The sequence below is a fragment of the Canis lupus genome, chromosome 5 (assembly GCF_003254725.2).
Source record: "Canis lupus dingo isolate Sandy chromosome 5, ASM325472v2, whole genome shotgun sequence".
In the NCBI taxonomy this organism is placed as follows: domain Eukaryota; kingdom Metazoa; phylum Chordata; class Mammalia; order Carnivora; family Canidae; genus Canis; species Canis lupus.
This window is the reverse complement of record NC_064247.1, coordinates 56152073-56174293: the sequence shown is the minus strand read 5'-3', so window position 1 is coordinate 56174293 and position 22221 is coordinate 56152073. Positions and strand designations below refer to the sequence as shown.

Below are 22221 nucleotides of genomic sequence, written 5' to 3'. Positions count from 1 at the left end.
ATTCAGTTTAAGGTACGGGGTAAATACAAGCGTATTTATTTCTTTTAAGATTTTATTTGTTTGAGAGAGAGAGGGAGAGTGTGTGCATACACACCAGGGTGGGGTAGGGGGGTGGGGGCAGAGGGAAAGGAACAAGCAGACTCCCCGCTGAACAGGGAGCCTGGTGCAGTGCAATCCCAGGATCCTGGGATCAGGACCTGAGCCAAAGGCAATTGCTTAACCAACTGAGCCACCCAGGCACCCCAGTACAAGACTATTAAAAGGATGGGATGCCTGGGTAGCTCAGTGGTTGTTTTTATTTATTTATTCATGAGAGACACAGAAAGAGAGAGGCAGAGACATAGGCAGAGGGAGAAGCAGGCTCCATGCAGGGAGCCCGATGTGGGACTCTATCCCAGGACTTCAGGATCATGCCCTGGGCCAAAGGCAGGCGTGCTCAACCACTGAGCCACCCAGGGATCCCTGTCCCTTGTGTTGTATTGAAATTGTCAGATTTCTTGGTGGTATTCTCCACTAATCTGTTAGCTCCAAAAGGATTAGTACTATATTTTGCTCTTCTGTGTATTTTTAGTGGCTGGTAAGAGAACAGGTGATGAATGAAGTATTGAGAGAACTTAATTTTTTTTCAAGGTAGAATAGAAAATAAAATCTTCCATTCAGTTACCAGTTGGAATAAGGTGGTTTCATTACCTATAAATCATAGAAATCACTATTAGGGTAAAGAGAATGTATCTTCAGATATCATCATCAAGTAGTTTGAGTTTTTTGCATGACTACTTTCATGTTGAATTTTTGTAGATGTATTTTAACAAAGTTTTATTTTCTAGGAGGAGGCATCTCCCTACTCTTTGGTTAACATCTGCCTGAACGTCCTCATTGCTAACCTAGAGAAATTGTGTTCTGAAAGATCTGATGGAACCTTGTGCCTTCCAGAGCATTGGAGCTTCCCTCAAGAAGTAGCTGATCGATTCCTTGGGGTAATGACATGGCAAGGTAAAGATAAAGCTCCTTTAATTTTTATTTTATTTAATTTTTTAAAATAAAGATCCTTTATATTGTACCCTAATAGCACTTTACTATTTGAAAAGCATTTTCATATACAATTTCTGTTTTGCTCCTTACAAGTGGATGGGAAATATGGAAATGATTCCCATTTTATTTATGTAGACATTTGAATCTCTGAGTCTTTTTGGGAACCCTTGACGGAAATTGATCTTGGTTCTAGGCTTACCTTGCTATTGGCTTAGCAGAGTGAAGACAGTGGAGAACTAAACCAAGTTCCCACTCCTCCATCTCTCTGCTCTCTAGCTTCTGAATTGCTGTTGCTGTAGTCTTGTCTCCTACTCTTTTTTTTTCCTAAGTTTTACTTATTTAAGTAATCTCCGCACTCAACATGGGGCTCAAACTAATGACCCCAAGGTCAAGAGTCCTGTACTTTTCTGACTGAGCCAACCAGGTACCCCTCCTACTCTTTTCACTGTGAATATGAGACTTAAAACATTTTTTCCAGGGCATGTGGGTGGCCCAGTTGGTTAAGCAACTGACTCTTGATTTAGGCTCAGGTCATGATCTCAGGGTCCTGGATTCAAGCCCTGCATCTGGCTCTGAGCTTGACGAGGAGTCTGCTTGAGATTCTCTCCCTCTGCCCCTCCCACTGGTGCTTGCACACATGTTCTCTTTCTCAAATCTAAAACAAAAAAAACCTTTAAAAATGTTTTTCCTTTACCTAGCATCGTAGTGGGGCTTTCAAAGGGCTATGTTTAATTTACCATATTACAGTTTTTTCTTTTTTCTTTTCTCTTTTGTGTTTTTAAATATTTTATTCATGAGAGAGAGAGAGAGGGAGAGACATAGGCAGAGGGAGAAGCAGGCTCCCTGCAGAGGAGGGAACTTGACTTTGGACTTGATCCCAGGACTCTGGGATTGTAAGCCAAGCTAAAGGCAGATGCTTAACCACTTGAGCCACCCAGGTGCCCCCCCGCTTTTTTTTTTTTTTTAGATTTTATTTATTTATTTGAGAGAGAGTGAGCAGGCATGAGCCAGGGAATGGTCTGAGTGGGGAACCCAATACAGGGCTTTAATCTTAACTTGGACCGTGAGATCATAAGCCAAAGGCAGATGCTTAACCAAATGAGCCATTCAGGAGCCCTACAGTTTTTTTTTAATAATAAAAAGATTTTTAGGGGGGGACGCCTGGGTGGCTCAGTGATTGAGCATCTGCCTTTGGCTTGGGTCAGGATCCCAGGGTCCTGGGATTAAGTCCCACGTTGGCTCCCCAGAGGAGCCTGCTTCTGCCTCTGCCTGTGTCTCTGCCTCTCCCTGTCTCTCATGAATAAATAATAAAAAAAAAGATGGGGGTGGGGTTTGGTAATCAATTATTGAGATATATTTTCACATACCATATAATTCGCCCATTTAAAGTATACAGTTCAGTGGATTTGTGTGTGTGTGTGTGTGTGTGTGTGTGTGTGTATTTTTAAATCACAGATTTGGGCCAGCCATCTTCACTGTCAACTTCAGAACATTTTCATCATCTCAAAAAGAAACTCCTAACCCGTCCCCCAACCCTAAACAACTACTCATCTACTTTCTATGAGTTTATCTTTCCTAAACAACTAATATAAATCAAATCATGCAGTATGTGCCCATTTATATCTGACTTCATTTACTTAGCATAATATTGTTAAGATTCATCCATGTTGTAGCATTAGTCACAACTTCATTTTTGCGGCTGTATAATATTCAGTTGTGTGGATTATGGCTATTCATTCAATGAATAATGCTACTTACAAACATTTGTGTACACATTTCTGTGTGGACATACATTTTCATTTCTCTTGGGTGTATACCTGGGAGTAGAATTGCTTGGTCAAACAGCAACTCTATATTTAACTTTTTGAAGAATTTCCAAATTATTTCCCAAAGTGGTATCATTTTACTTTCCTATCAGCAGCATGCAAGAGATCTAATTTCTCCATAACCTCACCAAGAGTCCTTACTTGACTTTTTGATTATAGCTGTTCTGGTGGATGTGAAATATTTATTGTGGTTTTTTTTAAAAAATCTTTTTTTTTAAAGATCTTATTTATTTATTCATGAGAGGCACAGAGAGAGAGGAAGAGAGGCAGAGACACAGGCAGAGGGAGAAGCAGGCTCCATACAAGGAGCCTGACATGAGACTCGATCCCAGGTCTCCAAGATCACGCCCGGGGCTGAAGGTGGCGCTAAACCGCTGAGCCACCCCGGCTGCCCTTTATTGTGGTTTTGATTTGCATTTCCCTAATGAGTAATGATGTTGAGCATATTTTTATGTGCTTTTTGGCCATTTGTATATCTTCTTTATTATTTTTTTAAAAGATTATGTTTATTTGAGAGAGAGAAGAGAGCACAAGCAGGGGGAGTGGCAGAGGGAGAGGAAGAAGCAGGCTCTCCACTGAGCAGGGAGCCTGATGTGGGGCTTGATCCCAGGACTCTGGGATCATGACCTGAGCCAAAGGCGGACACTTAACTGACTGAGCCACCCAGGTGCCCCTGTATCCTTTCCTTTCCTTTTCCTTTTTCCTTTTTCCTTTTCCTTTCCCTTTCCCTTTTCCTTTTCCTTTCTTTTCTTCATGAGAGACACAGGCAGAGGGAGAAGCAGGCTCTATGTAGGGAGCCCGACCGATGTGGGACTCAATCCCGGGACTCTAGGATTACCACCTGGGCCAAAGGCAGGTGCTAAACCGCTGAGCCACCCAGGTGTCCCAACCCCTGTATATTTTCTTTAGAGAAATGTCTACTCAGATCCTTTGCCCATTTCTTAATTAGATTGTCTTTTTTTTTTAAAGATTTTATTTTATTTGTTTAGAGCGTGAGCAGGGGAAGGGGCACAAGAAGAGAGAAGCTTAAACAGATTCCATGCTGAGTGTGGAACCCGTTGCTGGGATCCATCCCATGACCCCGAGATCATGACCTGAGCCGAAATCCAGTCAGTTGCTTAACTGAGCCCGTCAAGTGCCCTAAAAGTTGTTTCTGTTTTTTTATTTTTTAATTGATGTGTAATTGACCTCATTAGGTGTACAAGACAGTGATTCAATGCATATGTTACAAAATGATGATCATGGTAAACCTAGTTACCATCTGTCAGCATACAAAGTTTTTACAGTATTACAATATTCCCTAAGCTGTACATTCTGTGTCTATGTCTGTATTCTTTAAATATTCTAGATACAAGTCCTTAATCAATTACATGGCCTGCAGTATTTTCTTGCATTCTAGGAATTCTTTTTTCACTTTGCTGATAGCATCCTTTGATTCAGAAGTTGATTTTGATGAAACCCAATTATCTGTTTCTTTTATGGCTTAATGTTTTTGCTATCCTATCTAAACATCCATTGCCAAATCCGAAGTCATGGTATTTGCATCTGTATTTTATTCTAAGAGTGTTGGTTTCTTTACTCTTACACTTTTAGGTTTTTAGTCCATTTTGAATAAATAAAATCTTTCAAATTTCTTTTTTAGTTTATGCACATAAATTTTATTCTTCCTTTGTTAAATTTATTTTTAAATATTTTGTTTGTTTTTAGAGAGAGAGTGCGCACATGCATGTGACTGAGGGGTTGGGGAGTGGTGAGCAGGAGAGAGAATCCCAAGCAGGGATATAATGCAGGGCTTGATCTCTTGACCTTGAGATCATGACCTAAGCTGAAATCAAGAGTTGGATGCTTAACTGACTGTGCCACCCAGGCACCCCAGTATTTTATTCTTTTGATGCTATTTTACATGGAATTGCTTTCTTAATTTCATTTTTTTAATAAATTTATTTTTTATTGGTGTTCAATTTGCCAACATACAGAATAACACCCAGTGCTCCTCCCGTCATGTGCCCCCCTCAGTGCCCGTCACCCATTCACCCCCACCCCCCGCCCTCCTTCCCTTAATTTCATTTTTGGATTGGTCATTTTTAGTGTACAGAAATGGTTTTTTAAAATTTTAATTTCAATTTTTTTTTTGAGATTTTATGTATTCATGAGAAACAGAGAGAGGCAGAGACATAGGCAGAGGGAGAAGCAGGCTCCCTGTGGGGAGACTGATATGTGGGACTTGATCCTAGGACCCCGGGATCATGACCTGAGCCAAAGGCAGATGCTTAACTGACTGAGCTACCCAGGTGTCCCTATTTTTTTTTATTTTTAAAGATTTTATTTTAGTTAGTTTAAAGATATATTTACTAGGCGCGGAGGGAGAGAAGCAGACTCCCCACTGAGTGAGGAGTTGACAGAGGGCTTGATCCTCCTGACTCTGAGATTACGACCTGAGCCAAAAACAATATTGGATGCTTAACCAGCTGAGCCACCCAGGCACTCCAAGATTTTATTTTTAAGTAATTGCTACATCCAGTGGGGGATGAACTTAGAACCCTGAGGTCAGGAGTCATGTGCTCTTTTTACTGAGCCAGCCAGTCACCCCCATATTCTATTGCTTCTTGAGTAGTTTTAGTAGTTTGTGGTATTCTTTGAACTTATCCATTTGGTTTAAATTATCTAATTAGTTGGCATACAGTTGTTCTTAGTATTCTTTTTTTTTTTCTTAGTATTCTTACATAATATTTTATTTCTGTAGTGTAAGTGGTTCTGTCCCTTTTCATTTCTCATTTTAGTAATTTGAGTTCTCTTTTTTCTTTGTTAGTCAAGCTACAGGTTTTTAAAAAATTTTTATTTTATTATTTATGATAGTCACACAGAGAGAGAGGGAGAGGGAGAGGCAGAGACACAGGCAGAGGGAGAAGCAGGCTCCATGCACCGACCTGGGATTCGATCCCAGGTCTCCAGGATCGCGCCCTGGGCCAAAGGCAGGCGCCAAACTGCTGCACCACCCAGGGATCCCCCTCCCCTTTATTTTTTAAATTTTTGTCAAGCTACAGGTTTATCAATTTTGTTGATCTCAGAGAACTAGCTTTTGATTTTTTTTCTTCTGTATCTTTTCCATCCTCTATTTCATTAATTTCCACTCCAATCTTTATTATTTCCTTCCTCTTGCTTACATTGCTTAGTTTGCTTTTTCTTTCCCATGTGTATTAAGACTTTTAAAAAAAATTATTTATTCATGAGAGACAGAGGAGGGACATAGGCAGAGGGAATAGCAGACTCCTGATGCAGGACTCGATCCCAGAACCTCAGGATCATGCCCTGAGCTAAAGGCAGCCGCTCAACCACTGAGCCCCCTCAGGCGTCCGGATCTAGTCTTTTATAATGTTGTTCTAACCTTTGTGGTTTTTTTTTTTTTTTTTTAACCTTTTTTTGTTGGATCTTTTGCCTACATTGAAAAGGTTTTTTAATCCATTTTGTAATTCATGCTAATGGGATACACATATACCCTTAGGAAATTTAACAAAGAAGAAAAAAGAGGGATGGGTAATTTTTTGAGGGTTAGGGTGGGGGAAAGGATAGCCCAGATCTGTTGTATACAAAAAGGGAAAAGCCAGTGAAGACTGAAACATTAAAAATATGTAAGAGCTAAAAATTGATGACACAAGGTCCTGTGGTGGCTGAAGGATAATCATGAGCCTAGGTCAGTAAGGTTTGCCTGGGAAGGAAGAAATGATGAATAACTAAAAGGAAAATAGGGTGGGGTAAGAGCTGTGTTTGATGTTGGTGGGGAGGAAAGCCATTCTCAAAAGATTCTAGGTTATTTGTTGGCTGAAGATAGGTTCTGAAGAGAAGGAAATAAAGAGATTTATTTTTCCAGGTTGAGGTTGGAATAACCAATTTGTAAAGTCAGTGTTCATTGACTCACTCAGTTTATGTCAGAGACAAAGAATACTTTTGGTGTTCAAGAGTCCATAAGATAACTTCACAAGGGTACAGTTGCTAGAGATTTGGTGGCTGAAGCTGAAGATTAAGAACTTTTGTTCTGTGGTTTAGTTAGGAACAACCCCCTCCCTCTCCCACATCAGTTTTTCCCAATAGAGATAAGGAATATATCAACCATATGTTATTAAGCTTTGTATATACTGTTATCTCTTTTTATAGATGGAGAAACTGAGGATCAGAGAGATAAATAACTTTTGGTCTAAGGTTGTATAGCTAAGAAGTGGCAGTCAGAATTTGAACCAAGACACTCTGGATCCAGACACAGTGGTTTTTTGTTATTTGTTTTTTTAACCACTATGCTATGCTTATTTGATAACCTTTTCATGAGACTTGTGACAGATTTCTTGCAAATAACTATGTGCTTACAGCAATTTTCACTTCTTAATTCATCAAGTCCCCACTACTCAGCAGATACTGTGCTAGGAGCTAAAGCTTCAAACCCTGAGCTGTATTCCCCTTAAGGAGTCCCTGAAAGTGCTACTTTTTCATTCTCCCCGCCTCCCCCCCCCCCCCCCCCCCCCGATTTTACATGTTCAATTTTATGTATTTATTGTATTTTTTTTCTTTTTTATATTTATTGTATTTTAAGCAGGTTCCAGGAACCTAATGTGGGGTTTGAACTCATGACCCCTGAGATCTAGAGTTGCATATTCTACTGACTGAGCCAGCTAGGCACCCCTCATATTAAGTTTTAATATAAAGATGCTATATATCACCAGTTAAATAAATTTGCAAAAAAATTAACCAAAAGAAAATGCATTCTATCCTGTGGCTTTTACCCTCTGAGGCCCATATATTCCTCAAAGTGAAGGCATATAGTTTGGCAAGAAAAGAAGATAAATTTTATATCTTCTAATCTCTGTAGATTTGATTTTTAAAAAACTTATGTAAATATTTTGAAATGTACAAAACTAGAGAAACTAAACCTCAGTATATTCAACTTAGATAATTATCAGCTCATGGCCAATCTTGTACCATTTATACCTCTACCCACCCTTGTCCTACGCCCAGATATTTTGTAGATATTCTATCATTTCAACTGTAAATGTAGTTGAGGAGTGGGGACTTCTGTGTATGTTTGTGTATATGTATGTGTGTATGAATATGTACATATATAACACTGTAATTTTAATTTCACACTTAAAATTTTAGTATTTTTTATTTTTTTATTTTTTTAAAGATTTTATTTATTTATTCATGGGAGACGCAGGGGGAGAGAGGCAGAGACACAGGCAGAGGGAGAAGCAGGCTCCATGCGGGGAGCCCGATGTGGGACTAGATTCCGGGTCTCCAGGATCATGCCCTGGGCTGAAGGCAGCGCTAAACCACTGAGCCATCTGGGCTGCCCAGTATTTATTTTTAATATCAAATATATAATGAGTGTTCATTTTGACTGTCTTAGAACTTTTTAATTTTTAAAAAAAGATTTTATTTATTTAAGAATGTTTTATTTTAGAGGGGTGGGGAAGGGACAGAGGGAGAGAGAGAATCCCGCAGCAGGTTCCCCCACTGAATGTGGATCCCACAGGGCTGGATCTTAGGACCCCAAGGTCGTGACTTGAGCTGAAATTAAGAGTTGGCTGCTTAGCCAACTGAGCCACCCAGCCCCTGTCTTACAACTTTTAAAAACCTTTGTTTCAGTTAGTATCCCGGTGAGGTCCATATATTTTGATTGGTTGATGGGGGTTTTTAGGCCTCTTTTATTCTATAGGTTTTCCACCTGTCTCTTGTATTATTTTGCAATATGTATGTTATGTGTGTGGGTATCTGTGTGTGTATGTATATTTTTAAGTCTTTATTTTTTAAAGTAGTTTTAGGTTTACAACCAAATAGAGGAGGTACAGAGATTTCTCATTAGTTCTGCCCCCACACATGCGTAGCTTTCCCTATTATCAATATCACTCATGAGAATGGTATTTTTTTCTTTATTTGACACATTATAATCACTTAGAGTCCTTGTTTTTGTTTTTTTAAAAATATTTTATTTATTCATGAGAGGCACAGAAAGAGGGAGAGACAGAGACCTAGGCAGAGGGAGAAGCAGGCTCCATTCAGGGATCCCAATGTGGGACTTGATCCCTGGGCTCCAGTATCATGCCCTGGGCCGAAGGCAGGTGCCAAACCGCTAAGCCAGCCAGGTGTCCCTCAGAGTCCTTGTTTTACCTTAAGGTTCACTTTTGGTGTTCTGTATTCTATAATGCATAGACAAAAGTATAATGACATAGTCATCATTATATCAAAGTATTTTCACTGCCCCAAAAATCCTCTGTCTATTCATATCTTCTTCCCATTCCTGGCAACCACTTATGTTTATACTGTTTTCATAGTTTTGCACATTTGTAATCATTCACTATATAGCCTTTTCAGATTGGCTCTTTCACTCAGTATGTGTTTCGCCATGTCTTTTATAGCTTAATTGCTCATGCCTTTTTTCTTTTTTTTTTTAAGATTTATTTATTTGAGAGAGAGAGCACACATAGCAGGGGGGGAGGGTAGAGGGAGAGAATCTCAGGTAGACTCCCTGCTGAGCACAGAGTCCAAATTGGGGCTGAATCTCATGACCCTGAGATCACAACCTGAGCCAAATTAAGAGTTGGCCACTTAACTGAATGAGCCACCCAGGCACCCCTAGTTCATATATTTTTAGTGGTGAATAGTCCATTGTCTGGATGTGTAACAGTTTATTCATTTACTTACTTGCTTCCAGTTTTGGTGATTAAGAATAAAGCTGCCATAAACATCTTTATGCAGGTTTTTGTGTAGGCATGTTTTCACTTCCTTTGGGAATGCAATTGCTAGATCATATGGTAAGAATATATTTAGTTTTGTAAAAAACTGACAAACTGTCTTTTGTATCATTTTGCATTCCCACCAACAGTATATGAGTCCCTATTGCCTCACATCTTGCCCAGTTTTGGGCGTTATCAGTATTCTGAATTTGAACCATTCTTATAGGTATATAGTAGTGTCTTGTTGTCTTGGTTTGCATTTCCCTAATCACATATGATGTGGAGCATCTTTATGCTTATTTGCCATCTATATATGGTCTTTGATGAGGTGTTTGTTAAGGTCTCTGGCCCATTATTTAATTGGGATGTTTGTTTTCTTACTGGTTTTTGTTTTCTTATTGTTATGAGTTCTTTGTATATTTTGGATTAGTTTACCAGATATGTCTTTTATAATGATTTTTCTCCCAGTCTGGCTTGTCTTTTAATTTTTTAATATACTCTTTAATAGAGTGTAAGATTTTAATTTTTTAAAATTAACTAATTAATTTGAGAGTGAATGAGTATATGAATGAGAGGAAGAGGGAGTGAGGACCTGAAGTAGACTCTGCACTGAGCACAGAGCCCAACATGGGACTCTATCACATAACTGCAAGATCATAACCTGAGCTGAAACCAAGAGTTGGATGCCCAAACAGCTGAGCCCCAGGTACCCCAAGATTTAAATTTTAATAAAATCCAGCTTATCAATTATCATTATTTTAAGTTTTATTTATTTAAGTAATGCATAACCCATGACCCTGAGGTCAAGAGTCACATGGTCTTCTAACTGAGCCAGCTAGGTGCCCCTCAATTATTTCTTTCATGGATTGTGTTTTTAGTATTGTATCTAAAAAGACATCACTATACCCATTGGTTTTCTCCTATGTTACCTTCTAGGAGTTTTATAATTTTGTGTTTTACATTTACATGTTTGATTTATTTTGAGTTGATTTTTATGAAGGGTTTTAGGTCTGTGTCTAGATTCACGTTTGGTTTTTGTTTTTTTCATATGGATGTCCATTTGTTCCAACATCATTTGCTGTAGTATTGTATTTGAGGCATTGAATCACCTTTACTCCTTTGTCAAAGATCAGTTGGATCTATTTCTGGGCTCTTTCTTCCTTTCCATTGATCTCTTTCTCTATTCTTCCACCAGTACCACACTGTCTTGATTACTGTAGCTTTTATAGGAAGTCTTGAAGTTAGGTAGTGTCAGCTTTCCAAGTTGTTCTTCTCTTTCAAGGTTATGTTGGATGTTCTGGGTCTTTTGCCTTCCATGTAAACTTTATTGATATTCACAAAAATAACCTGCTGGGATTTTTCTTAGGATTGCATTACATTGATAGATGAAGTTGGGAAAAACTGGTAACTTTAAAAAAAATTTTTAATTCCCATATAATTAACATACAGTGTTATATTAATTTCAGGTATACAAATTAGTGATTCAGCAGTTTTGTATATCACCCAGCGCTCATCACAAGTGTACTCCTTAATCCCCATCACCTGTTACACCCATTCCCCTGATCCTCCCCCAGCCATCAGTTTGTTCTCAATAGTTCAGAGTCTGTTTCTTGGTTTCTCTCTCTCTCTTCTTTCCCTTTCCCCTTTCCTCATTGTTTTGTTTCTTAAATTCCACACAAGTGAAGTCATACAGCATTTGTCTTTCTCCAACTGACTTATTTCAGTGAGCATTATACTTTCTAGTTCCATCCATGTTGTTGCAAATGATCAGATTTCATTGTTTTTTATGACTGAACAATCCAACTGATATTTTGATAATATTGAGTCCTCTTATTTGTGAACATGGAATATCTCCATATCCATGATATCCAGTATCTCTCCATTTATTTAGTTCTTCTTGGATTTTATCAGTTTTTAGTTTTCTCATAGAGATCTTGTACATATTAGATTTATACTTAAATATTTCCTTGTTTTGGGGTGCTGATGTAAATGATATTGTATTTATGGAAAGAAGTGGTGAGAGGGGACATCCTTGCCTTTTACCTGATCTTAGTGAGAAAGTTTTGTTTCTCACCACTAAGTATGTTACTTGTAGATTTTTTTGTACTAAGGCTTTTCAAATTGAGGAAGTTCCCCTCTGTTTATGGTTGAGAGTTGTTACTAGGAATGAATGTTGGATTTTGTCAGATGCTTTTTTTTTTTCCATCTAGTGATATAATCATGTGATTTTTCTTTTTTCAGTCTGTTGATGTGATAGATTACATTAATTGATTTTTATTTTTATTTTTTTATTATTATTTTTTTTCATTAATTGATTTTTAAATGTTGAGCCAGCCTTCCATACCTGGAATAAGTTTGTTTGCTTGTGGTGTGGAATTCTTTTTATACATTGTTGGATTTGGTTTGCTAATATTCTGTTGAGGATTTTTGCATCTGTGTTCATGAGGTTTATTTGTCAGTAGTTTTATTTTTTTTTTAATTTTTTATTTATTCATGATAGACATAGAAAGAGAGAGAGAGAGAGGCAGAGACACAGGCAGAGGGGGAGAAGCAGGCTCCATTCAGGGAGCCCGACGTGGGTCCCGATCCCGGGACTCCAGGATCGCACTTTGGGCCAAAGGCAGGCGCTAAACCTCTGAGCCACCCAGGGATCCCCAGTAGTTTTCTTTTATAATAGCTATGTGGTTTTGTTGTTAGGGTATTGCTGGCCTCAAAGAATGAGTTAGGAAGTATGTCCTCTGCAAGAAATTGTGGAGGACTGGTATAATTTCTTCCATGAGTGTTTGGTAGAAATCATCACGAAACTCATCTGGACCTGGTGCTTTCTGTTTGGAAGGTTATTAATTATTGATTCAATTTCTTTAATAAATAAACCTTATCAGATAATCTATCCTGTGTGAGTTTTGGTAGATTGTGTCTTTCTGTTAAGAAACAGATTCTTAACTATTGAGAACAAACTAAACTGATGGTTGGGGGAGGAGCGGGGGAATGGGTGTAACAGGTGATGGGGATTAAGGCATACACTTAATGGGTCTAGGAATGGGTCCATTTCATTTAGGTTATCATATTGTGGGCATAGAATTAGTTCATAGTATTCTTATCCTTTTAATATTCAAGGGATAGTGATGTCCTCTTTTTCATTTCTGATGCTAGTAATTTGTCTCCTTTTAGTTAGCCTGGCCAGAGGCTAACTTATTTATTTATTTATTTTAAAATATTTTATCCATTACATTTTATCCATTCATAAAGAGACATCTTATTCATAAGAGACACAGAGAGAGAGAGAGGCAGAGACACAGGCAGAGGGAGAAGCAGGCTCCATGCAGGGAGTCCGATGTGGGACTTCCAGGATCATGCCCTGGGCTGAAGGTGATGCTAAACCGCCGAGCCACCCAGGCTGCCCGAGGCTAATTTATTTTTAGTTAGGCTGATTTTTATTGATCTTTTCCAAGAACCGGCTTTTGGCTTTGTTGATTTTTCTCTATTGATTTCACATTTTCAGTTTCATTGATTTCTGTTCTAATTTTTATTATTCCTTTTCTTCTGCTTGCTTTGCATTTAATTTGTTCTTTTTCTAGTTTCCTAAGGTGGAAACTTAGATGATTGGTTTTAGCTCTTTCTTTTCTAATGTATGTATTCAGAGCTATCTATAACTTTACCTTTAAGCACTGCTTTCACTTCATCTCATAAATTTTGATAAGTTGTGTCTTCATGTAGTTCAAAATTTAAAATTTCTCTTGAGATTTCTTCCTTGATCCACATTTTAATTACAGGTGTGTTGTTTAATCTCTATGTATTTGGGGGTTTTCCAGTTATTATTTTTTTTCAAAGAAACTGTGGTGGTTTGTTATGTAGAGTTTTTACACAGTCTGGATTTTGCCATTGTTTGACAGTGCTATAATTTTTTGCTGTTCCTCTGATAGCTGTAATTCCTTTAAATTGGAAGTTAGAGGTAGATGCTTGATTAGATTTAGATTTGATGTTTTTGATAGGGCCTTGTACTTCCTTAAGGGAGTTAATTAAGTCTGGTTGGTTTTGTATTTTGGTGGCCATAAATGATCATTGCCTAGATTCATTAAATCATCAGAGATTATTGTACTTTTGACTTTTAGTATTAATTACTCTTGACCTTCTTCTGACTTACAGTATTTCATTCTTCTGTTTTTTTTTTTTTTTTTCTTGTATTCTTGGTTACTCTTTCACAATTTCCTTTGTATGCTGTTGTTTTTCTGTATGTACCTTAAATATTTTATTTTCCTTGAGATTCTGATTTGGGTACCCAATAGTACTTTGTACATTCTGTAGGTCTGTAGGTCTTTTTGTTTTGTTTTAGAAGCTACCACTTCTACTCTGATTCCTTAGAGTTCTCAGCATAGTACTTTTATTCTAAGCTTCAGAACCATATATCCAGGATGTGTCCTGGGTCTACTGTGTTTCTTCTCTAGGCTTCTCAGTCATCATATTCTTCTGGTTTTCCTTCTACTTCAGTGGCTGCTGCTGATCTGTCTCCTTATCCAACTCTCCTTGAAAGGCAGTACAAATTAAGATTTAAGAGTTCTGGTTCTGGTGTCAGACTATTTGGGTTTATACACTGTCCTGACTATTAGATGTTTCCTTGGGCCAGTTACTTTCCTATGCTTCAACTCATCTGTAAAAGGTGACTAATAATAATCCCTTCCTCATTGGGTTTTATGAAGACTTAGAGAATTAATATATCTAAAATATTTAGAACATTCAGCAGCTATTATTTGCTATTATGACTATTATTCCTCATTCTACTGACCTCAGATATAGTTATTTTCCATATTTTGTTCTTGCTCTTCCTCCTCTTACATTCCCATGTCATCCATTCCCACAGTTTTTTTTTTAATGAAGCAGCTTTTATTTATTTATTTTTTAATATTTATTTGAGAGAAAGCAGAAGCATGAGGAAGGGCAAAGGGAGAGGGAGAAGCAGGCTCCCCACTGAGCAGGGAGCCTGATGTGGAGATTGATCTCAGGACCCCAAGATCATGGACTGAGCCACCCAGATGTCCCAATTCCCACATTTTTTTTTTAATTTAATTAATTCATTCATTCATGTGAGACACAGAGAGAGAGAGAGGCAGGGACATGGGCAGAGGGAGAAGCAGGCTCCATGCAGGAAGCCTGATGTGGGATTTGATCCCAGGATCCCGGGATCACGACCTGAGCCACCCAGGTGTCCCTCCCACAGTTTTATTAAATACTGTCTCTATGCCAGTTAATTCCAAGTGTTTGTCCTTTAGTCTCATAGGTTTAAACTCTATGGAATCTAGAATACCTCAGCTGATCATTTGGGGAATCCTGAAGGTGAAACAATGACTCAGATCTGTGCTGAGTTGAGATTTGAGATGTGAGGGCTGGACCTTTATACGAGGGTTGGACCTTTATACCATCCAGATCAGTTTCATATATGGGTCTGCATGGAAAATGGTGTGACCTTGGGTAGGGCAGCTCTTTTCAGTTGATGTCCCATAGATGAGGGCTGACTGCGCTCCCAGCAGCTCTAATAGTAAGTTCTTTGTTCCTATTAAGGATCCAGGTGTCATATTACAACATCCACTACACTGCCATTTCCCCCATCTCCAGAATGACTTGGTCATCTACCTTGTTGTTCAGTGACTTAGGAGTAGTTTTTCATTTCTTCTTCCTCTCTCCTTGATTCTTTTTTTTATTCATGATAGACATAGAGAGAGAGAGAGAGAGAGGCAGAGACACAGGAGGAGGGAGAAGCAGGCTCCATGCCAGGAGCCCGACACGGGACTCGATCCCGGGACTCCAGGATCGCGCTCTGGGCCAAAGGCAGGCGTTAAACTGCTGAGCCACCCAGGGATCCCTCTCTCCTTGATTCTATTGAAACATTTTCTGCCTTCAAAATATCTATCTCAAACATTCTTTTCTTCTTAAAAAGTCCTATCAATGACACCTTTCTCTTTCCTCTTCCCTGACCTCACAAGTGCTCTCTTTACCTCCACTTTTGTCCCTTGCCAAGCTCTGCCACATAGCAAACAGTCCTCATGTCAGATCTGGCCACTCTTCTGTCACACTTGAAAGGCTTCTTCTTATACTTAGGATAAAATGTCAATTCTTTGCTCTGGTCTGACAGATCTGACTCTTGCCTCTGTCTCTAACCTTCATCAGCTGTGCTTCAGTCACATTGGTTTCCTCTCATTTCATAGAAAAAGCCAACCTGTTTCCCATCTCAGGACTTTAGCTCTTCCTTCAATCTAGAGTGACAGTAATCTTTCTTTTACGTCCTTAGGTCTTAGCTTAAATATCACCTCCTCAAACTCCAGAGAGACAAAGAAGATTCTTGACATCCTTCTTCCTTTCCTTACCCCGTTTTATGTTCTTGTTTGTTTCCTTTAGAACACTTACTACATTTCTTTAAAGTTTTAATTTAAATTCCAGTTATTTAATATACAGTGTAATATTAGTTTCAGGTATACAATTTAGTGACTCAGCACTTCCTGTATCAGCTGATGCTCATCACAAGTGCCTTCCTTAATCACCATTACCTATTTGTAATCTGTCTGTCCCACTTCCTCCCTCCTAACCATCATTTTGTTTTCTATAGTTAGGAGTTTGTTTCTTTTTTCTTTTCTCCTTTCTCTTCTACTGAGAGAGAGAAAAGAGAGAGAGAGAGAGAGAGAGACTGTATACTCTTGGGTCTTGGGGTGGGGTAGGACACAGAAGGAAGAAGAGAATCCCAAGTATGTTCTCTACTCAGGGTGGAGCCTGCCTTGGGGATTGATCTCATGCCTGAGATCACCATTTGAGCCGAAATCAAGAGCTGAGCACTCAACCAGCTGAGCTTCCCATATGTCCCAAGAGTTTGTTTCTTGGTTTACCTCTTTCTCTCTTTTCCTCCCACTTTGTTCCTTTCTTTTGTTTCTTAAATTCCACCTATGAGTGAAATCATACGGTATTTGTCACTCTCATAACTTATTTTGCTTGGCATAATACAATATTCTGTAGCTCCATCTGTGTTGTTGCAAATAGTAAGATTTTATTCTTTTTTATGGCTGAATAATATTCTCTGTCTCTCATATATACACACACACATACATACATTTACATATATGTGTGTGTGTGTGTGTGTGTTTACACGTACCATCTCTCCTTCATCCATTCAGTCGATGGGCTCTTTCCCATAATTTGGCTGTTGTTGGTGATGTTGTTATAAACATCAAGGTAGGGATGGCTGGGTGGCTCAGTGGTTGAGTGTCTGTCTGCCTTTGGCTCAGGGCATGGTCCTGGAGTCCTGGGATCGAGTCCTGCATTGGGCTCCCTGCATGGATCCTGCTTCTCCTTCCTCTCTTCCTCTGCCTACATCTCTGCCTCTCTCTCTGTCTCTGGTGAATAAATAAATAAAATCTATAAAAAAAAAAAAAAAACATCAGGGTACATGTGTCCCTTGGAATTAGTATTGTTTTTATTCTTTGGGTAAATACCCAGTAATGTGATTGCTGGATCATAGAGTAGTTCTATTTTTCACTCACTATTTTTTTTTCCACTATATTTTTAATGTTAGTAGTTTTCTGCTTGTTCAGTGTTCTCCCTCTAGGGTGTAAAGAAGCTCCATGTTGGCAGGAGCCATGTTTATTTCCTTCACCATTCTTAGCATCTAGCATAGCTGACATTTCACATACAGTGAACTCTCGGAATTTGTTGGATAAATGTATGAATGAAAATACTGAATTCTTCCTCAAAGTCTGAGGTATAGTGACTTCCTTCCTCTTGTCTTGGTAGTGCAACTTAACACAAACTGGGAAGCTGGGAATCAGCTTAATATACTTTTTTTTTTTTTTTTTCTCAGTTCTTTGCCCTGGTCTGTTCAGCCACCATGTTCTGTCAGTCTTAGTTTAAACTTTTATCTTTCATTTTGAAAAAACATTAATAATATCTTGCCGTATCTCACTCCCACCAAACACCATCGTAATTATTTTAGTCACATAATCGGTCTTTCTAAAAATGTAGTTATGACCATTCCTTTTTCTGCTTCAAAATTTAATTGTTCTTTATTGTCCATAGGATAAAAGTCTGGGTTTCCTAGCTTTGTGTACAGACCCCATCTGCCTTTTACCTTCCTTCCACTTTCCTTTTTAGCTTTTACACCACTGTGTTCCAATAGTGTTGGTCTACTTAGGATCTTTCCAAATAAACCTGCTCATCTGTGCCTCCTTGTCTTTGATATGTTCTTCCACCCTTCACCGTCTCCCTTCACTCCCCCAAACTGATATTTAGTCTTCAAAACTTTTCCCAAAGTTAATCTTATGTGCACCAGCTCAGGAATGGTATAAATTAGTACTGCATGTCAGTACACTATTATAATCCTTTATTTACCTGACATGCCTTTCTAACTGAACTCCTTGTCGTCACAGGGGTCAAATTACCTTGTGTGCCCATTTCTTAACACAGGATCTCACATATAGGAGATGCGTAGTAAATCTTTTCTAAATAAAATCTAGTATAACCCATTCATTTTATAGATGAGGAAAATGAGGCCTACAGAGGTAAGTGACTTGTCAGAGGCTGTCCATTAATTTGGTTAAAAGTAATCATTGGTAGTGTTATTTTTATATTATATATCCTCTACTTATTTATCTGTTTTGTCTTTTGTTGTTGTTTTGTTGAGTGTATGAACAAAGTTACTATGGATAAAACTATGGGCTCTGGAGTTGAATTAGTTTTGATTCCTGGTTCTGCCACATATTTTGACTTTGAACAAGTTACTGGAGGTAACTGGAGCTCTTTAAGCTCCAGTTTCCTCAGTTATAATAGTAATAGTATTACGGTATTGCTATAGTATTATAAAGAATAAGTCGGGATCCCTGGGTGGCGCAGCGGTTTAGCACCTGCCTTTGGCCCAGGGCGCGATCCTGGAGACCCGGGATCGAATCCCGCGTCGGGCTCCCGGTGCATGGAGCCTGCTTCTCCCTCTGCCTATGTCTCTGCCTCTCTCTCTCTCTCTCTGACTATCATAAATAAATAAAAATTAAAAAAAAAAAAAAGAATAAGTGAAGTAATCTGAGTAAAGGGTTTAGAACAATGCTTCGCAGGGTGTAAGCAGTAAATGTAGTCATTGTTATTATTAGCATCTGTCATTGTTCATTGGCCACAATGCTTCCTGGAAAAGGCATGAGATTTAGTTATTACAAGCTGGTTTTGGTTCTCTTATAGGGAAGCTGACTGATAGAACAGCAAGCATTTTCCAAGGCAACCAAATGAAACTGAAGCTGGTCAATATTCAAAAAGCTAAAATCTCGACAGCTGCATTCACAAAAGCCTTCTGCCATCACAAAGTCATTGAGCTAGATGCTACTGCAGTGCACACTGACCTCCCAATTTCAGACATCCTAAGCGGACTCTGCAGCAATAGTTGGATCCAGCAAAACCTTCGGTGTCTCCTGTTGGACTCGACAAGTATCCCTCAAGATTCAAGACTCCTATTTGGTCAGCTCACTGGTCTTCGCGTTTTAAGTGTTTTCAATGTTTGTTTTCATAGTGAAGACCTGGCTAATGTTTCTCAGTTACCAAAACTGGAAAGCTTGGATATCTCCAATACTCTGGTGACTAACATTTCTGCACTCCTTACCTGTAAGGATCGACTCAAATCTCTGACTATGCACTATCTGAAATGCCTGACTATGACCAAACCACAAATTCTTGCAGTTATTAGAGAACTTAAATGTCTGCTTCACCTTGATATTTCTGATCACAGGCAACTCAAATCAGATCTAGCTTTTCATTTGCTGCAGCAAAAGGATATTCTGCCTAATATTGTGTCGCTGGATATTTCGGGGGGCAATTACATCACTGATGGAGCTGTAGAACTGTTTATACAACAACGGCCTGCAATGCAGTTTGTGGGACTATTGGCTACGGATGCTGGTTATTCTGACTTCTTTACTGCAAAGCAAGGCTTGAGGGTTTGTTTTTTATTTGAAATAAGTTTGTTTCCTTTGTTCAGAATGTTGTTAGGCTTTTATTGTATATCAGAATCTATGCTAGGTATTAGAGTTACAGAGACAGATAAAATTCCTTAAGGAGCTTAACAGTAATTTTTATGTAGCTACCATGTGGTCGGTTCTGGAATTATGACCTTAAACAAGATATGGTCCAGGCCTCCAGGGTCTTCTAGGCTAGTTTGGTATGATAAATATAGCCATTTATACATTCCCTCCTATGTACCAGATGCCACATTGTGCATGTTGTTTTCTTCTTTAATCCTCCCATTTCACAGATGAGGAAATGGAAACTCAGAGGTTAAACTGATTATTCATTATCATATAATTACCTATTAAATGGTAGAGCTAGGATTTATTTATTTATTAAAAAAATTTTTTTTTGAGCTAATACTTGTATCCAGGTCTTTGTAACTCTAAAACTTACGCTCTTCACTTTTATATAATTAGTTAGGCAGGTGATCAACATTTTTGGTGAAGGTATGAGAGAAAACAATTTTGAAAAGAATCTTTAAAAAAAGTTTTAACAGGGCACCTGGGTGGCTCAGTCGGTTAGGTGCCTGACTCTTGATTTTGGCTCAGGTCATGATCTCAGGGTTGTGAGATCGAGCCCTGTGTGGGTTCCACATTCACTGGGAAGTCTGCTTGGGATTCTCCCTTTCCCTCTTTTGTCCCTCCCCCTGCTGGTATGTTCAAATTCTCTCTCTCTCTCTCTCTCTCTCCCTCTTCCTCTCAAATAAATAAATCTTAAAAAAAGAAAGAAAAAAGTTTTGAACATTGCCAGAATAAATTTATAGCTAATCATGCTATATATATTTTTTTAACTATGGAACACCTTACAAATTTGCATCTTATCCTCGCTTAGGGGCCATGCTGATCTTTTCTGTATTGTTTCAGTTTTAATATATGTACTACTGAAGTGAGCACTCTTGGTGCTGTTTTTAAAACAGCATATATTTAAGCATTTGTGTTCCAGAATATATTTTTTTAAGATTTTATTTATTTATTCATGAGAGACACACACACACAGAGAGAGAGAGAGAGAGAGAGAGAGAGGCGCAGAGACACAGGCAGAGGGGGAAGCAGGCTCCATGCAGGGAACCCGACGAGGTGGGACTTGATCCCAGGTCTCCAGGACCACGCCCCGGGTTGACCACACCCCAGGTTGAAGGTGGTGCCAAACCGCTAAGCCACTGGGGCTGTCTCAGAATATTTCTTATTTAAAATAGTGCAGTGCTTGGGTGGCTCAGTCGGTTAGGTGTCTGCCTTTGGCTTAGGTCATGATCACAGAGTCCTTGGATGAAGCCCCGTGTCGGGCTCCCTGCTCATTGGGGAGCCTGCCTTTGCCTGCCGCTCTCCCTGCTTGTGCTTTCTCTTTCTCTGTCAAATAAAATCTTTAAAAACAAAACAAAACAGTGGTTCCCTACCTTGGTTGTACATTGTAATTATTTTGGAAGCTTTGAAATGTACTGATGCCTGTGTCTGATCTCCCACAGATTCTGATTTAACTGGTGTGGGACTTGATGTGGGCATCAAAATTTTGAAAGTTCCCATGTAATTCTAATTTGTAGCCAAGGTTCAGAACCACTGCTTTAAAATGCTTTATAATTATACAATAAGTAATTCTTTTTAGAATGAGAGAATAAAGTTATTTGCAATTATTAGTTGTTTTTATTTATTTATTTACTTACTTATTTAAGTAGGCTCTATGCCCAGCATGGGGTTTGAACTCACACCCCAAAGATCTAGAGTTGCACGTTCCACCGACTGAACCATCCAGGCACCCCTGTACTGGATTTTATTACCAATTTTCATCCGAATCCACTGGGAAATTGGATGCTTCTGCTTTTGTTTCTTGGCCAGGAATCACTTGATCCTGAAACTTTTGTGAGAAGACATGATGACAGTCAACCACACACACCACGATGGTGGAACAAAAGAGAGAGTTGTTTTCACGTTTTTGTTCTTTTGATTTGAAAATAGCAATTGTATTTTGAAGTCCTTTTATGTTTTTAAAAAAGATTTATTTTAGGAAGAGAGCATGTGAATGAGGGAAGGAGCAGAGGGAGAGAATATCCAAGCACACTTCCACTGAGCATGGAGCCTTAGCGTGGCTAGATCTCATGACACTTGAGATCAAGACCTGAGCTGAAATCAGGAATGTGACTCAACCAACTGAGCCACCCAGACGCCCCTGAAGTCCTTTTAAATTTCTGGCATGTCTAATGAAGGTGGAAGCCATATCATATCATTAGGCTTGTAATAGAGATAATGTGAACTTTCAGATGTTGAGAATTATTTACCAGGAATGTATACCTAGGCCTGTTTCAGATGAATAGCATTTAGTGTCACAATAATTAAAAGACTGCAGGAATTGGGGAAAAATTGTTTTTAGCATGTTAGAGCTCTTGGTATATGCAATAATATGGGACAAATGCTGGAATATTTTATTGCTGGATTATGCATATAGTTGAGATACTATCAAAGTGGGTGTGCTAAAAGAAAATGGGAAGCTATGTTTCAGTGACCTTATCTGGTATACGTGTAAATTTAGTTTACTTTGAAAATTTTAAATTATGCATTATATACAGTGTTTGATATTATTGGGATGGAGAGGAGAGACCACAATCTATCCAGTACTAAGAAACTCTA

General features: G+C 38.7%; 1 protein-coding gene and 1 non-coding gene across 7 annotated transcripts in view; one reads left to right on the top strand and one right to left on the bottom strand.

The window, feature by feature from the left end:
• ZYG11A (zyg-11 family member A, cell cycle regulator) overlaps nucleotides 1-22221 on the top strand; it is a 73852-nt gene that overhangs the window by 12231 nt on the left and 39400 nt on the right. For all 6 annotated transcript variants that reach the window (XM_035715893.2, XM_025427638.3, XM_025427637.3 and 3 more), the window contains exons 2-3: nucleotides 828-993; nucleotides 18785-19533. In XM_035715893.2, coding sequence (XP_035571786.1) covers nucleotides 828-993; nucleotides 18785-19533 — 915 coding nt within the window. The remainder of the gene's footprint in view (nucleotides 1-827; nucleotides 994-18784; nucleotides 19534-22221) is intronic.
• LOC112647663 (U6 spliceosomal RNA) lies at nucleotides 20390-20496 on the bottom strand. The gene has a single exon (XR_003128413.1). It is a non-coding gene; the product is annotated as a U6 spliceosomal RNA (small nuclear RNA).